This window comes from Xyrauchen texanus, chromosome 6 (assembly GCF_025860055.1).
Source record: "Xyrauchen texanus isolate HMW12.3.18 chromosome 6, RBS_HiC_50CHRs, whole genome shotgun sequence".
NCBI lineage: Eukaryota > Metazoa > Chordata > Actinopteri > Cypriniformes > Catostomidae > Xyrauchen > Xyrauchen texanus.
In genome coordinates, this window is record NC_068281.1 from 46,216,564 (window position 1) to 46,235,056 (window position 18,493).

At 42.4% G+C, this 18,493-nt stretch overlaps 1 protein-coding gene across 3 annotated transcripts in view; it reads right to left on the reverse strand.

Moving 5' to 3' along the window:
• Positions 1–724: 724 nt before the first annotated feature.
• Positions 725–18,493, reverse strand: part of LOC127644569 (oocyte zinc finger protein XlCOF2-like) — a 45,563-nt gene continuing 27,794 nt past the window's right edge. Inside the window, exons 1-3 of one of the 3 annotated variants that reach the window (XM_052127798.1) lie at positions 7,251–7,275; positions 6,520–6,765; positions 725–3,515 (exon numbers count right to left, since the gene is read on the reverse strand). In XM_052127798.1, the coding sequence (XP_051983758.1) occupies positions 2,731–3,515; positions 6,520–6,604 (870 nt within the window). In that variant the 5' untranslated portion in view covers positions 6,605–6,765; positions 7,251–7,275 and the 3' untranslated portion in view covers positions 725–2,730. Of the gene's footprint in view, positions 3,516–6,519; positions 6,766–6,975; positions 7,123–7,250; positions 7,276–18,493 lie in introns of those variants that run through there. The other 2 variants (XM_052127796.1, XM_052127799.1) reach the window with 2 other exon arrangements.

Sequence of the window (18,493 nt, forward strand, 5' to 3'; positions counted from 1 at the left end):
TAAGAGACAGAATGCATCTCCTTCCTGAGCTGTATGGTGGTCGCATGGTCACATGGTTGTTTGTACAGATGATCGTGATACCTTCAAGCGTTTTGGAGTTGTGGAGGTCCACAATATTTTTTTTTTTAGGTCTTGGCTGATTTCTTTAGATTTTCCCATGATGTCAAGCAAAGAGGCACTGAGTTTGAAGGTAGGCCATAACATAAATCCAAAGGTACACCAGAGGCTAATTGTTTAAAATCTTGAAATAATGTTCTGGAATTCTCCAACTTAGTGTATGTAAACTTCTGACCCAATTGTTGGAAAAAATTACTCATGTCATGCACAAAGTAGCTGTCCTAAATGACTTGCCAAAACTATAGTTTGCTAATATTAAATATGTGAAGAACAAGTAATGACTTCAACCTAAGTGTATGTAAACTTCTAACTTCAACGGTATCTCTCTGACTATATATGTATCTATCTTAAGTTAAAGAGGCTCCTAAGCAATGTATCTTGCGTATCCCTATTCCATTCCTTAGTAAAGATATGGGAGTAAAATGTAGTTGCAAAAATAACAGAACTATTAAATAGGCCACTCTGGACAATATATTGCTCCTTTTCATTTCTGGTAATTTCACATCCAATCAGCACACTACACACTAACGCTACACATTAGCAACCTTGGTTAAATGATACAATAAATTATTAACGTCTCCTATAACTCCGAACATACTAACCCATGTCCAAGCTATACTGATCTGGCAAATATAGACATTTTTTTTTTTTTTCTTCAAACTGCAAGACATTTGACTGGTTAATGGAGTCATAGACAGTAGTCTCGGAGTGATTTCAGTCCAACAGTCTTTTTATTTATCGATGCATCTCCTTTAATCAGCTCAGAAAAACTGTACAGTAATATGAATTGACCAGAAAATATGCACAATGTACAAGACTTGGAAATAAGATATACAGGGTTCTTCTTCTATGTCTTTAGTCCTGAATGATTATGGCATAATTGTTTTGAAACTCATTTTATAGAGATTGTAAGGTGGTACTTCCAAGTGTACATCAGGTAGTCTACCGATCCTTGGAACAAAGAGATTTAAACACCTATTTAAAAAGGAATATTCCGGGTTCAATACAAGTTAAGCTCAATCACCAGCATTTGTGGCATAATGTTGATAACCACAAAAATTTATTTTGATTTAAAAAATCCAAGGTTAGCAAGAATTGCCCCATTCACTTCCATTTTAAGTGCCACACTTTAAAGAGTTTTTTTTTTTTTTAAAGAAAATGAGGGACGAGTCTCTATTAATTTTTGTGGTAATCCACATTAAACCAGAAATGCTGTTGATTGAGCTTAACTTGTTCTGATCCTGGACCATTCATTTAAACAAAAAAAGTCACACACACACAAATGACCTCAGATCTGAATGTGGCTCACAGGAGTCTCCAGGTAGAGCAAAATTAAATTTACAATAGAAATTGATATGACTAACTATTTGTTGTACTTCCGTGACTGTGCAGGCCTGGAACTCACATGTTTTTATATGACCTATTTTCAGATTTTCCATGATTGTTGGAACCCTGGATAAAATAATTGATAATTATTTACCTATAAATATGCAAAAGCTATACTTGATTCTACAAAGCAAGTAAATCATTAAAATACTGAAATAACCAAAAAGCATTTCCTTAGAAATATTTTCATCCGCACAGTAAATATAGTTGACTTTTTAAGCCTCGAACAATGTAGAATAATCTGTTATTGATTTTGCAGCAAGAAAGGCTGTTTAGTTGATTCTCAAATTCTCAATGCTTCATCACTTTTCAACAGCTAACAAAATGTAAAAAAAAAAAAAAGATTCAAGTGAATGGATGCATAACTATAATAGACATTTCAATTAATATGTATAACAATTACTCTCCATCACATTTCAGAACATCCAGATCTTCTGAAACATGATGGAGAGTAACTGTTATACAAGCACATTAATTGAAATGTCTATTATAGTTATGTATCCATTCAACTGAATCATTTTTACATCTTATAGTTGCTTGTCCTATGTAGGGTTGCAGGTCATGCAATTGCCTACAGCCAGTGTTAGGGTCTCCAAATAACTTAACCAGGATTTATTTTTTTCAACTGTTAGGGAAACCAGAGTACCCAGAGGAAACCCATGTGAACACGTGGAGAACATGCAAACTCCAAACAGAAAGGTCCAGTTGAGCCAGGACCCGGGACCTTCAGTCATCAAACCCTACTTTCTTTAGTGGAGCACAAACAACAATATTTTGATGGACATATGATGCAAATATATCCATACAAAGCAAGTCAAAGGGGTCCAAACTTCCAAGCTTGATGTATGTGCCAAGCATGAAGAAGTGTAATGACTGTGTCAAGGAGACAGCAGATAGCAGGATTTATAGTGAAAAAGGAGCTACATTTCTCAACCAAAACTTCACTTCAAAAGACATGGATTATCTTTATGTACTTTTTGAAGCTTGAAAAGTTTTGGACCACATTGATTTAGATTGTATGGATATATATTTACATTGTTTCTCCAACAAATTATCTTTGTGTTCCGCAGAAGAAAGTCATACGAGTCTGAGACTAGGGTGACTAAATGATTCATTTCATTCATTTTCTTTTTTTGGGTGAACTATCTCTTTTAAGAGAAAAATGTCACTTTGGATTTTTCTGAAATTCACACGGTTTCAAACATTGGACCTAAAGATGAACTTCACTCACATCTTTCCAGAATGCTTTTTGAAATGAGTTGATCGGGTGTAAGTCATCCCACTTGAAGGCTTCTCTTCAGTATGCTCTTTCTCATGTGATTTCAAGGCTGCTAAATGAGTGAAACACTTTCCACACCGCGAGCACTTGTAGGGTTTATCTTTAATGTGGATTCTTTGGTGCATCTTCAAGTTGCCGGATCCTGTAAAGGCATCGCCACACTCAGGGCACACAAAAGCTTTCCCACTATGAATTTCCTGGTGCTCTTTAAAACGGTGCAAGCATGAAAAGCTTTTTCCGCAAACAGAACACAAATAGGACTTTTCATTTGAAACCGCAATAACACTTTTATCACATTCATCACAGTTTGCTTCAGGGTGCTGATAGTATAGATGATTTTCAAGACATTTTAAATACGAGAAACCCTTTCTGCAGTGAGGGCACACAAAGGGCCTCTCTCCAGTGTGAACAGTCACGTGCCTATCAAGGTTTACTTGATATTTGAATCTCATTCCACACTGGAGGCATGCGAGAGGCTTATCTTTAGCGTGAATTGTTGCGTGATTCTTAAGATGATCTTTACGAGTGAAGTTCTCTCCACACTGAGGGCATGTGTAAACGTTCTTAGCGTTGTTAATTCTTATATGAGCCTTTGTTTGTTGTGAGGAATTCTGTTCAGTCTGTGAGCAACTAAATGATTTCTCTCCAGGTGTGACATTAGGAGATTTCTGATGCTGATGCTTCTCCTCCACTTCATTCAGTTCTTCTTTTTCCTTTTTCACTTCCATCAGGTCTAAAACAAACACAATAAATAGTCAAAAATCAATTAAATAGCAACAAATGTGAAATGAACAGAAAATGATTAGGGGCAGGCATTTGAGTAATTTTGTAGTCGAGTACTCTAATTTAGGAGTAATCGGGTACTCTTTTTTTTGCGTGTGTGTGTGTTAAAGAGTACGTTAAAATTTTTATTTTTTTTTAAATGTACAGTAAAAAAAAACATTAGCTCTCACCCGGAGCTTACATAGAAACCAATACTGATGGCAAGTGGGTAATGCACATATATAAACACTTGAGTCTACATAAAGACTCTCATTTCACATGTTTTTATTCTGTGTTAAGAGATTTCAAGCATACCTGTCTGTTAAGCCTTTAGAGTATTTTTTCCACCATAAAAGCGGATCCATAAATAAGAACTGAATACAAAGAGAGCAGAAATTGCCTTGTAATCCAACTTGACTTTGCTTTAGAAGTACAGACGCCATGTTATATCTTCATCTCTCATTCGGCAGGTGTTACCAACTACTTCACATGGGAAGTCACCAAAGGCTCGCTGAAATGTCACTAAAAGAGCTAAATCACGTGATGTCATTTATTATGAAAGACGTCTAATTTACATGGGCAAGTGAATTGGCGTAAAGAGCTTCGGCAATTCTTTAGAGGCATCGAACCATTTTTTCTTTAATTGAACTAATGATTTAACAATTAGTATTTAACTACTAATCATTTAGCTATCACTAATTGAACTTGCCAAACATTCAGAAAGTGAGAGATTTCTATTTATTTATTTTTTCAGTCAATTATGTTTTGTAAATTAATCTGCATTATTGAACAATGGCTAAATCAAAATGATCCTTGCAACAGCAACCTGGGGTAGGCCGAGGTGTAGCTTTGGGGATGTTGTTTTTATTATTATTTATATAAAACATGGATCTATATGCCTTTTATGACTCACATGGAGCTGTTTTGGAGATAATACTGCATGTAATACAGTTGAAGTCTGTAGTTTACATACAACTTAGCAAATACATTTAAACTCAGTTTTTCCACAATTCCTGACCTTTAATTGTAGAAAACATTCCCTGTCTTAAGTCAGTTAGGATCACTACTTGATTTTAAGAATGAGAAATGTCAGAATAATATTAGAGTATGAATTATTTCAGCTTTTATTTCCTTCACATTCCCAGTGTGTCAGAAGTTTACATACACTTTGTAAGTATTTGGTAGCATTGCCTTTAAATTGTTTAACTTGGGTTACACTTGGTTTTGGGTAGTCTTCCACAAGCTTCTCACAATAAGTTTCTGGAATTTTGGCCCATTCCTCCAGACAGAACTGGTGTAACTGGTTATGGTGTCATGTTTGTAGGCATCCTTGCTCGCACGCGCTTTTTCTGTTCGACCCACAAATTGTCAGTTCAGGGCTTTGTGATGGTCACTCCAATACCTTGACTTTTGGTACTTTTCCACTGCACGTTACGGTTCGACTCGACTCGACTCAACTCTGCTCATTTAACTTTTCTGAGCTTGCGTTTCCACTACAGTTTGGTGCCACCTCAACATGGGTGGGATTATAGGCTGATCGTCATAGTTCATAGCGTGTCGGAAATCCAGAGACACTGGTAGTGACAATTCTCCCTGACAATCAGTGATCTGCAGGATTTTGACGTCACATTTAGTATCGGCTCGGCTGGAACCTTGACCGAGGTGGTACTAAAAACAGTATCAGGTACCAAGTACCATCCACAGAGGAAAAACCTAAAAAAGTGTGCAGAGTCGAGTCGTACCTTGCAGTGGAAAAGCCCCATTTGATGTCCTTAAGCCATTTTGCCACAACTTTGGAGGTATGTTTGGGGTCATTGTTGCCATTTGACCAATATGTGACCAAGCTTTAATTTCATGGTTGATGTCTTGAGATGTTGCTTCAATATATCCACATAATTTTCCTTTCTCATGATGCCATCTATTTTGTGAAATGCACCAGTCCCTCCTGCTTCATGGTTGGGATGGTGTTCTTCGGCTTGCAAGCCTCACCCTTTATCCTCCAAACATAACGATGGCCATTATTGCCAAAAAGTTCACATTTTTGTTTTATCAGACCAGAGGTTTTCCCAAAAAGTAAGATCATCATCATGTGCACTTGCAAACTGTAGTCTGGCTTTTTTATGGCAGTTTTGGAGCAGTGGAAATTTGGAATGCCCAATTCCCACTACTTAGTAGGTCCTCGTGGTGGCGCAGTTACTCACCTAAATCCGGGTGGCGGAGGACAAGTCTCAGTTGTCTCCGCTTCTGAGACAGTCAATCCGTGCATCTTATCACGTGGCTTGTTGTGCATGACACTGCGGAGACTCACAGCATGTGGAGGCTCATGCTACTCTCCGCAATCCACGCACAACTTACCACACACCCCATTGAGAGCGAGAACCCCTAATTCACCCACACAGAGGTTACCGCATGTGACTTTACCCTCCCTAGCAACCGGTTTGCTAGATCTCCAAAGAAATTTGGTTGCTTAGGAGACCTAGCTAGAGAAGAATCCAGGGGTGTTAGACGACGTCAATACTCGCTACCCAGGCTACCATAGAGGGGACTGTTTCAGTGTTTCATATTATTCCAGACTGTTCTGCACAAAGAATTTTCAGCAAATAAATGGCCAGTTAATGCTTTTTCTCCTTATGCTCTAGTGTATTGAGGGTCTGTCGTGCCTTGTTAAAACTGTGTATGTTTACAGTTTCAGTAGTGTTATGAATATAGCCTATTGCAACAGTACTTGCTTGGCGAAGAAATTATATTTTCGGGTTCTGCCTTCAAATCTGACGGTATTGTTTCAGGCCGGGTATGGTCGGGCCACACAGTCTCAGGTATGGGTTTCATTTTAAGGCCTGTGCAGACCTCTACAATAGAAGGACTGTTAATTTAAGATGCTGCTTAATTCTTATGAGTGAAAATCCCAGATTTTCCTGAGATCCTCAAATCACACATCAGCAGTCATTAATGAAGAATCAAGAATGAACACAAACCTATTTGCTCCTCAGTTTCTTCATTTTTCATTCTGTGTGTTTCTGGATAACCCATGTCCTCTCTCTCCTCTTTAATAAAATCCATCTTTGCAGTAATATGTCAGAAATTGTTGACACACTTGAAGTTTGTCCTGCTCTTCTGGAAACTCTTCTTCAATTCAAAGATGACAGGAATATTCAGAGCATTTATTGCTGAATTAATTTAGGAGTGGATTCACAATAACTGTGTGGTAGTGATGACCAGACCTGCCAAAATTAAAAATAAATGTCAGAATTTAATTTGTATAAATTTCTTTAAATTTAAGAACATATTTTGACAGCTGCTTATTATTCTATGTTGAATAACTTACAAACTGCAAAAAGATAAATGTAAAAATGTAAATAAAATAAATAAATTTAAATTAAATAAATTACCAATATGTCTGTGTTTAATAAATTACAAATTAAATAAATTACCAATATGAAACTCTGTCTGTGTGACCAGATCTCTGAACAAATTAATTTAAGTAATCTCAACACAATTGAACGGAATATAAAAGAAATGCTAACTCTGTAAATCTGCGCTTCACACAAACACAAAACTTTTATGAAAAACCAACTGCCAGTACCTCATAAACTACTAAACAATTATTTGAAAAACATAACCGTTTGGTCAGGATTTATATGTAAAGTTTTAAATCAGGTTTGAATCATTTTATTCGCCTAAAATGCGGAAGCGCTCAAACACAAACCTGCAAACAGAAGAATGATGAGTCGCGGCGCAGCCTTATGACGTCACAGAAAGGGTGTGCGCGAAATCGCCTCCTATGGGTGTCGGACATTTTGTAGTAGTGTCCGAATTTATTATTTATTTGTATTGATTAAATATTTGATATGTATTTATTTTTTACCATTGAAACGCTAAGTGATTTCTTTTTTTAAATAATTCAGGTGAGGTGATATTGTTGTTAAATCAGGAGACAGCACACAGAAATTATACAAATGATCATTTATTTAATTATAATTATTCATCAGAATCAGAATGAGCTTTATTGCCAAGTATGCTTATACACACAAGGAATTTGTGTTTGTGACAGAAGCTTCCAGTGCACACAAAAAATACAACAACAAGACAGAGATAATATAAAAACTAGAACAAAAATTATATAAATACAAGTAGTATAAAGTATATAAAGAAATACACAATAAGACAATGTGTGTGTATGTGTGTGTGTGTGTGTGTGTGTATACATACAATCTGGAGAGAAATGCATGGCAGAATGCATTGGTATGATATATATAAATAGATAAATAGAAATAGATTAAGCTGTGTGTTGCACATAATTATTGCTTAATGGGTCAGTTTTAACTGTTCATGAGATGGATAGTCTGAGGGAAAAACTGTTCCTGTGCCTGATGGTCTGGTGCTCAGTGCTCTGTAACGATGACCAGAATGCAAAAGTTAAGTGGGGTCCAGATTGATTTGAACAGCCCTTTTCCTCACTCTGGAAGTGTATAGTTCTTGAAGGGAGGCAAGTTTCAACCAATAATCCTCTTCATGTTCGATTTCACTGCTGAACCAAACCAGACATTTACTGAAGTTCAGAGGACAGACTCAATGACTGTTGAGTCGAGCTGTATCAACAGCGCTTGTGGCAGGTTGAACTTGTGGCAAAGAGTACAACCTCTTCTGGGCCTTTTTCACAGTGGAGTCAATGTGGGTCTCACACTTCAGGTCCTGTGAGATGGTAGTGCCCAGGAACCTGAATGACTCCACAGCTGCCACGGTGCTGGAATGGTGAGGGGGTCAGTGTTGGGGTGTTCCTCCTAAAGTCCACAATCATGTCCACCAGAGTGTGTTCAGCTACAGGTTGTTTTGACTACATCACAGCCAGCCTTTCAACCTCCATTCTGTATGAAGACTCGTTGTCATCTTGGATGAGGCCGATGACAGTAGTGTCATCTGCAAACTTCAGAATCAGCTTTATTGCCAGGTATGCTTACACATACAAGGAATTTGAAGATAGATAGATAGATAGATAGATAGATAGATAGATAGATAGATAGATAGATAGATAGATAGATAGATAGATAGATATAGATAGATAGATATACACATATATAAAAAGACTAAACTGAGAATTGCACATAATTATTGCTCAATGGGGCAGTTTTATCTGTTAATGAGATGGATAGACTGAAGGAAAAAACATTTTGAAAATATGAAAAACCAAAGTGATTAAATCATAAAGTAATACAAGACATATTCACCTTGAACCAAAAATCTTGTTCCATTTTCTTTTTTTTGGCAGGATAAACTATTACCAAAATGCAATACATAAACAAATTCGATAAGAACATTTGGCAGCATTATTTGGGGAATTTGGGAACACAAGGGAATTTATTAGGCTTATTTATTATGATGATTATTATAATAATTTTTACATTTATAATCGTCTAGTTCTTAGTTTGTGTTGGTAATTTTTCTACCTGTTGTCCTTGACGGATAGCCTACTTGCGTGATGGCAAATGGAGCCATTGGATTTGGGGAGGTGGTTATATTTAAGATTTTTTAATCACTACGTTATTTTATTTGCTTTTTTCATTTAGTTTAAAGTGCAATATTACTGCTTTTATGTTTCTCTGCCATTTTTTCTGATTTTGCAGAATATTTGCAAACATATAATTTTTAATTTCATTTTAAAATGTATTAATTTTAGAATTATAGTGGAACACACAATACACAAATTGTGATCAGTTAGTTCCACAAGCCTGAAAAAATATTACCATAATCGGGCAGTCCAGAGATTGTAAACAATTAACAAATCTAGTAAAGTTTGTAAAAGTTTTTTATACTTAATTTATATTTTACTATTTTTTTCATTTGATTTTATACTTGATTTAGTAATGTTTTAATGAATGTAAAGTTATATTACTATTCTAGTCAACACACACACACACTTGTGTATATAAATATATATAAGTCAACACTGCTGCAAAGAGGTTTCTAATAGAGCTGCAGAGGGAGTGATTGTAAATTTGACATCTTTCTCTCTTCTGATTGATGTAATCAATCTCTCTATATTTTTTCCCTCTTTTGGAAAGTCATGGAAACACAATAGTGGATTAGGTTTTTTGCTGTTGGAGACCACAGACCCTTTTAAAATGTCCGGGTTTGGAACACACAAGTATAGAAAATTATTCCATAGAGGTACATAAGACCACAGCAAATATTAATTTTGTGCTACAATTTACTCCAAATGTATTAAATTGTATGGCAATATATTTATTTTTCTGTTTTTATTTCTTACTATGGATGTCCATACAATACAATAAATTAATAGTGATTAATCTACTGATTTCAGAATAAAACAGAAATAATAATCTCAACATATAAAGAGATGGATTAAGGCAGTCAGAAGAGAAAGATGTCAAATTTAAAGTAAATCCCTCAGCAACAGCAGTGTTTTGTACAATTATAAATGTACATTTTCTTTAACAATAAAAATATACAACTTTGCCAGATTTATGTTAATTGCTTAAATGCGTCACAGCCAGTGAAAAAGGTCCATTACAAAATAAACAGAACTGGCCACGAGTCAAACTGTCACTCAATGAGCTTGTGGCGCGAATTTCAAAGTGATTGTCTCGCGACCTACTGTTAATTCCGTTAAACAGCTGACTGGAAATCCATTGTGCTGTCCGATAATAATTTGTTAGTTTTTAGTTATACGTTTTTAATTATTAGTGTGTAGTTCGCTTTAGTAGTTGAGTAATTAACGTTAATGTGTTAGTTAATTGTTAAGTGTTAGGGTTGTATTTGTAGGCCTATATAAGTTTTGTAAATTAGGAAAATATAAACTGACCATCGGTCATTGACCATTACCTGTGGAAAAATTCAAGGTAGGCTACGTATGTCTAATGTTTGTATTATACAAGTCATACTCTAAATGGTTGATGAAATAAAACTGACCATCACTAGTTTCACTCAACACTTCGGTTCTCATCGTAAGGTAACCGTCTTAAGTGTCCGAGAGTCATGCAGCATTTATACACCGTTTATCATTTTTAGTTGAACCTCAACACCTACACCCACCAGTCACGATATAGGGTTACATAACTATCATCCATCTAATAATACAATAAACACTAAACTGTAATAATAAAATAAATGCTTACCTCTCAACAGGTGCGATTCTAGGGTCAGAGCTTTAGGGGTGCTGAGCACCCAATGAGCCCCACTGCCACCACCCACCCTCTTTTCACACAAAAACAAAAAATATGTCTATTGAAAAATAACTTTATCATTTTAACATTGGTTCAACTAACTCCATGTGGCATGGGGGGGCGTGGTCATGTGTCGGTCTGCGGGCGAGAGAGAGAGCGGTAAGGCTTGTCACCTGGGTTTTAATTACCTCTAACACCTGTGTCTTGTTATAGTGATGCGGAGAGAGACATTTAAGGAACGCCAAAATGTCGAGAGAGGGAGAGAGTGGATACATGAGACACGACAGCCCGAGAGTGGAGAACGCTTCCCCTGTTTGTGTGCAATCACAACGACGGTTACCGTCGTATCTGTAGAGAAATTAAAGAAAACTAACCTTGAACCTGCCTCACTGTCTCCTGTCTCCTCCATCACTCAACCAAACGAGTTTACAGTGGTGCCGAGAACCCGGGTTTGGAGGAGAGCGCCGCTATGGAGCCTTCACCACTGGCCGAAGTCATCAACGCCCTCACCAGCATCCAGCAGACACAACACCATGCCCTCTTGGAAGTTCACCAGGAGCAAGAGCAACGCTTCCAAGTCTTGCTCCAGGCACAAGCCGAAGACCGGCAAGCGCTGCGGAGCCTGATCACCGGAGAGGGGGCTGGTGCTGCGTCCTCCTCGGTGCCCACCCCACCGCTTGCCCTCGCGAAAATGGGGCCAAGCGATGATCCGGAAGCCTTCCTCGACCTGTTCGAGAAAACGGCGGAGGTATGGAGGTGGCCTCCCGAGCAGTGGGCGGTCCGCCTACTGCCACACTCCAAAATCCAGATTTTTTAACACTTTTCAGGGTATTGAGACAGCTTTAACTGTTAAGTCTGAACAGCTCTCTTCTGTCTCTGCTGCTTTGGCTTGGTGGTCTCTATGTTGCACTCCCTCTGTCTCTTCATTTCTTTCACTAGTCAATTCCCTCTCATCCCTTATGGACTCTCCCTGTTGTTTTCCTCCTCCTTTATTATGAAAAAATGTGGTGTAAAATAATGTAACAAAAAGTAAATGTAATATAGGCTACTTAATGCCAATAAGTTAGTATAGGAGTATGAGTAGTTACTGTTTTGCTTGCCACTATTCACTACATGTCAATTTATTGTTGTTGTTTCCTCACCTGGTTCTTCCTGCATGCTCTCCCTTTCCCTTTCTCCTTCTCCATCTCCCTCTCTTTCTCTTGGCACTGACAATCATACACAAATATATTGTAGTCAGGAGAGTTGAGGTCAGTTTGTCATGTCACAAAAATGTTATGGAGACCATTTACAGATTCGAATGATATGATCAAAAGGCACACAGAGGCGTGTAATTTTAAATGTCTTTATTATTATTATTATTATTGGGCTTAGAAACTTTTTTAAATCACAAATTCCTTTCACAAGAGAAGCTGTATTCTCCATTGTGGGTTTGAAATAAATAAAATAAATAAAAGCAGGGGACCATTGCATAGATAAGTAATTTGATACAACAACAGATAGCTGGTTTGCATTATCTGTTACTTTAGCTTAACACTTTTCAGAAGAACAAAAAAAAACAAAAAACAAGACAGAGGTCATTATGGACTGTCCCTAGTCTCTCATCTGAATCTGTCTTTTTTCTGTCGTATGTCCATTGCTCACTGGCAGGCCACACACACACACACACACACACACACACACACACACACACACATGCACAGAGAGAGAGAGAGAGAGAGAGAGAGAGAGTGTGTAATGCTAGGAGTTCAGGAGTTAAGCCTGGTTCAGGTTAAATCCTCTGTGTGTGAGGTATTGTCACGAACACCGACGAGGGCGTCTCTCTCCCTGGTCTCCGGAGAACGCACTCGCCCGAATACTAGATGCCCTGATTGTTCCCAGCTGTTTCTCATTATCTCTGTCTATTTTAACCGTGCCTGTGAATTCCTTCCTCGCGAAGTCTTGTTAGCCCCGGCCACATTTCTGAGCGTGTTTACTTCTAGTCTTGTTTATTCAGTGTACCTACCTAGCCTGTTTACCCCTACCTTCGTAGTTTGCCGCCAGCCTAGTTTATCTCTGCCTGTTTACTTACCTCGATATTTCGCCGCCTGCCCTGACTCTCCGCCTGTTCCAGTTACGAGTCTGCCTGTCCTTCTTGTGTTGTTTGATCTGCCTAATAAACGCATATGGATCCCAACCAGCCTGAGTCTGCATCACAGAAGACTTCAACGCTTATCGATCCAGCGATAATTACCCGCATGTCGGAGGAACTCTCAACCCAAGCTAACCAATTGGCCGCCCAACAACACCAGCTCGGGCGGCTCACAGCGGCTGTAGAGGAGATCGTGCGCACCTTCCAGGCGGCGCGCGCACCCCCACCGGTACCTGCTCCCGCGCCCGCAGCCGCTGCACCGCCCGCAGTCGACGCACCTCCGCCCAGCCCAGCGTCCGCCAGCCCGCGCCTGGCGCTCCCAGAGAAATTCGACGGCACGCCCTCAAAATGCAGGGGCTTCATTATGCAGTGCTCGATTTTCCTTACGCAACAACCGGCGCTGTACCCAACCGATGAAAGTAAGATCTTGTTTGTCAACTCAGTGCTTACTGGCCGAGCGCTCGACTGGGCAACAGCGGTCTGGACCAACCAGGGGTACGCACAGTTTACGTTTGACTCATTCATGCAGAGCCTGATTGATGTGTTCGACCACCCCGAGAGCGGTAAGAGCGCCGGAGAGCAGCTGTTGGCGCTTCGTCAGGGAACACGCACGGACGCGGATTACGCCCTTGCTTTCCGTACTCTCGCCACTCAAACTGGCTGGCCCGAATCCCCCCTGAAACTCCTCTTCCGGCAGGGGCTAAATACGGATCTCCAGTCGGAGCTGGCCTGCCGCGATGAGGGGGTTTCCCTCGATCAGTTTGTCTCTCTGGCCATCCGTGTGGATAACCTCATCCGCTCCAGACGACCGGGCAGGTTCACCTTGCAGCCCGCCTCGGCGCCCCAGCAGCCCTTAACCTCAGAACCCATGCAAGTCGACCGAGCCCACCTGACTCAGGAGGAAAGAGCGCGCCGCCTTTCCAACTGGCTCTGCCTGTATTGCGGTCTAGCCGGACACATTCGCGCCACGTGCCCAACACGACCACCCGAACCTCAGGCTCCCGGGGTGAGTTTACTGCTCTCTTCTACTCTGTCCAGGGACTGTCTTGAAGTGCCCGTTAAGCTCAGAAACTCATCATTCAGTGCGAGTACTCAAGCGCCTAATCCAGCACCAGCTCTACGCCAAGGCTGAGAAGTGCGAGTTTCACCTGAGGTCGGTAGCCTTCCTGGGGTATGTGATTAGCCCCGAGGGGGTGGCCATGGACGATGAGAAGGTACGGGCCGTCCGGGAGTGGCCTCAACCCGCCACGGTAAAGGAGCTCCAACGCTTGCCAACTTTTATCGTAAGTTCATTAGGAACTTCAGCGTTGTCGCCTCTCCGCTCACCGCCATGATAAAAGGAGGGAGAATTAAACTCCACTGGACCGCCGAAGCCCTCCAGGCCCTAGCCCACCTCAAGGAACGATTCACCACCGCACCCATCCTGCATCACCCCAACCCGAACCTCCCCTTCGTAGTTGAAGTGGATGCCTCCAACACCGGCATAGGAGCCGTGCTCTCCCAGCGCCAGGGCGACCCCCCTAAACTGTTTCCCTGTGCCTACTACTCCCGTAAACTCACCGCCGCCGAACAGAATTATGATGTCGGCAACCGCGAGCTCTTGGCCATCAAGGCCGCTCTGGAGGAGTGGCGACACTGGCTGGAGGGGGCCAGGCACCCGTTCCAGGTTCTTACTGACCACCGCAACCTCGAGTACCTCCGCTCAGCCAAGCGCCTGAACCCCAGGCAAGCCAGATGGGCCCTATTCTTCACCCGGTTCGAGTTCACCATTACCTACCTCCCCGGGTCCAAGAACACCAAGGCCGACTTGCTCTCCCGACAGTACGAAGTCAAACCCCTGAAACCCATGGCCGAGCCCATCGTGCCCCCCACGCTCATCCTAGCCCCCGTCCAGTGGGACATCAAGGCCGACATCGCCCAGGCCAATGCCACCGCTCCGCCACCTCCCGAGTGCCCACCGGACCGGACATTCGTGCCCCTTAGCCTCCGTGAAAGAATACTCCACTGGGTACATGACGCTCCGCACTCCGGTCACCCTGGCATCACGGCCACCACGCGCCTTCTGAGTAACCACTTTTGGTGGGGGACACTTCCCACGGACACCGCTGACTTCATCAAGAGGTGTCGCCCGTGCAACTTGGCAAAAGTCCCGAAACAGCCACTGGCCGGCTCCTTCTACCCCTACTGACACCCCGGCGCCCCTGGTCACACATAGCGGTGGACTTCGTTACCGACTTACCCAACTCCGAGGTAACACAACCATACTCACGGTCGTGGACCATTTCTCTAAGGCATGTCGCCTCATCCCTCTGTCCAAGCTGCCCACCGCCCTGGAAACCGCCGAGCACCTCTTTCAGTATGTGTTCCGTCTCTTCGGACTACCGGAAGACATCGTCTCGGATCGGGGGCCCCAGTTCACCTCCAGGGTTTGGAAGGCCTTCTTCCGCCTCCTAAACGTGAACCTCAGTCTTTCGTCAGGGTACCATCCCCAATCCAATGGCCAGGCCGAGCACCTTAACCAGGAAATCACCAGGTTTCTGCGCACCTACTGTCATCAAAACCAATCGGACTGGAGCCGGTTCCTCCCATGGGCGGAGTATGCCCAGAATTCCCTGCTCAAGCCCTCCACCAACCTAACCCCCTTCCAATGCGTCCTGGGGTATCAGCCCCCACTCTTCCCCTGGTCCGGCGAGCCCACGGAGGTCCCCGCGGTCAACGACTGGGCCCAACGCAGTGAGGCAGTATGGGACCAGGCCCACGTTCACCTACAACGGGCCATGAACCGCTCCAAGGTCCAGGCAGACTGTCACCGTCGACCCGGCCCCGACTACGCTCCGGGCCAGTGGGTTTGGCTATCCACCCGGGACCTCCGCCTCCGCCTACCCTGCAAAAAACTAAGCCCAAGGTACGTAGGACCTTTTAAAATCCTCAGAAAGATAAATCCAGTCACCGTTCGTTTACAACTCCCCATTGATTACCGTATCTCTCCTACCTTCCATGTCTCCCTACTCAAACCGGCCAACCCCCCGAGGGCCGACGAGGAGGAACCCCACGGTCCCCCTCCCTTGATCGTAGGCGGCGAGGAGGCCTTCCAGGTGCGAGAGCTGCTTAACTCCAGGCGGCGCCAAGGGCGAATCCAGTACCTGGTAGACTGGGAGGGGTACGGCCCGGAGGAAAGATCTTGGGTGGACGCGGAGGACATCCTCGACCCCAACCTCGTCACCGAGTTCCACCGAGTCAACCCGGGAAGACCGGCCCCCCGACCCCAGGGAATACCTCGGCGCAGGTCGCGTCCTCACGTCAGGAGCCGCTCGCAGGGGGGGGGCTCTGTCACGAACACCGACGAGGGCGTCTCTCTCCCTGGTCTCCGGGGATCTCACTCGCCCGAATACTAAATGCCCTGATTGTTCCCAGCTGTTTCTCATTACCTCTGTCTATTTTAACCGTGCCTGTGAATTCCTTCCTCGCGAAGTCTTGTTAGCCCCGGCCACATTTCTGAGCGTGTTTACTTCTAGTCTTGTTTATTCAGTGTACCTACCTAGCCTGTTTACCCCTACCTTCGTAGTTTGCCGCCAGCCTAGTTTATCTCTGCCTGTTTACTTACCTCGATATTTCGCCGCCTGCCCTGACCCTCCGCCTGTTCCAGTTACGAATCTGCCTGTCCTTCTTGTGTTGTTTGATCTGCCTAATAAACGCATATGGATCCCAACCAGCCTGAGTCTGCGTCACAGGTATGAATAAATACAGCAAAAGAAAAACATTAAACTTTATTTTATTGTCTAGTTTGATAGTCAGCCACAACTGAAAAATAACAGATATAAATCTATGAATGAATAACAATTCATTTAAAAAGCCACAGTGAGTGTTTTCACACATACTGGTGGTATACAGTGATATGTTTGTTTTACTCTGGTCCAAATGCCGAAAAAAAAAGAGCAGAAAAGACGCATGTGATGTCATGTTTACATGACTCCTGATTGTTAAAATGAGTATCAAATTAACGATAAACTTTACCAACAGAGACACACGTACGCACTACACAGGTACTCAGTTTAGTTGTCGCGCTGCTGTTTTTGTTTCACGCTCTAGCAGTTAATAAACAGAACTGCACGCGTCTTGCGGAAGAACATTGTAACCGGCGCTACTTCTCTCCGTTTATGACTATGGACGAGTCACCCAGGTCCTGTGCTACTCCACAGCGGCGGCGACCCGCTGGACTAAAATAGTCAGAAAATAAACACTTACTATAGGTGTACCATGGTGATTCAGGATACTGACTCCAGTACTCACTGATATGGTTTTGGAATCGGAACAACTCTAGGTAAAAGGAAAGAAGTGTGAGGCACAGCTTTGGAGCAATTTAGTTGATTCACAACACTACATAACGGGTTCTCCCTCTGCGTGTGTTTCGCGCTGGATGACGGTCGTGCTGAGCGGTGCAGGTACAGAGGAGTAGAAGAAGAGAAGAGGATGATACCATTTGCTAAGCGGGGGTGTTTTCATTTTCATTCTTAACACATTCATTTTAAACCACAAACTACGGAGTATGTTTTTGACATTATTTAACCTTGTCAAAGACGATTTTTTTTTTTAGAATAACAATATTTCTTACTCCAAGTTTTAGGGGTGCTGAGCTCCATTTAAGCTAGAATCGCCCTTGGTGGGACAACCCAGACCCAGCCTAAAGTGTGGGCATACTGTGGGCAATGGGGGCCCACTCTGCTTAGTGTGGGGAGCCCACACTCATCCCACACTTTAGGGCTGTCCCACTGGGGCCCCACCTGGGCCCCATAGTGTGGGACCTACACGTACCCCACATTTCACGCCGGTAGCGGGGCCCACAGTGGGTTGCATGTTGATTGCATCATCCACAGAACTGTTTGCTCGATAATCAAATTGAAGGGGATCCAGAAAGGCTCTAGTTATGTCCTTCAGGTGGGCCAACATCAGTCTCTCAAATGACTTCATGACCACAGACATCAGGGCGAGGGGTTTGTAGTCATTAAGTCCTGTGATTTTGGGTTTCTTTGGGACCCGTCTTATAACAAATGGATGTTATTATTAATAACTTTAGTACTGTATTACAGTCACATGTGGGCACTATGCGCAGATGTCTTCTCGTGAGTGTCAAGATGGTAGAACAATAATAAATATAAATACAATAATGTACACTTTGTACAAATGTTTTTAGTCTTGTTGGGAAATTTAAGTGGTAGGCTATTCATATTTTAAAGGGGACCTTTTATGCAAAATGCACTTTTACATGGTGTTTGAACATAAATGTGTGTTGCAGTGTGTGTACACAACCCTATAATGATAAAAATCCACCACTCCTTTTTTTTAATCCCCATTAATCATAAACACTATCTCAGAACAAGCTGTTTGAAAATTACAGGTCCTCTATTGGACAAGGACCTTGAAGTTTGGAGTGAGTTCAGTCAAGGCAAGACGGAGGCAGCTGCACAGATGATTTTCAGATAAAACCGAGCGATTATGCGATTTAATGTTGTTCATTGTTGAGAACGCAGACTCACACACGTATGTCGAGCCAAACATAGTCAAGATGTTAAATGCCACCTTCCTCAAGTGTGGATACTTGGAGTCCAGCACAAGGGTTGTCCAGAAAGTTTCACATGT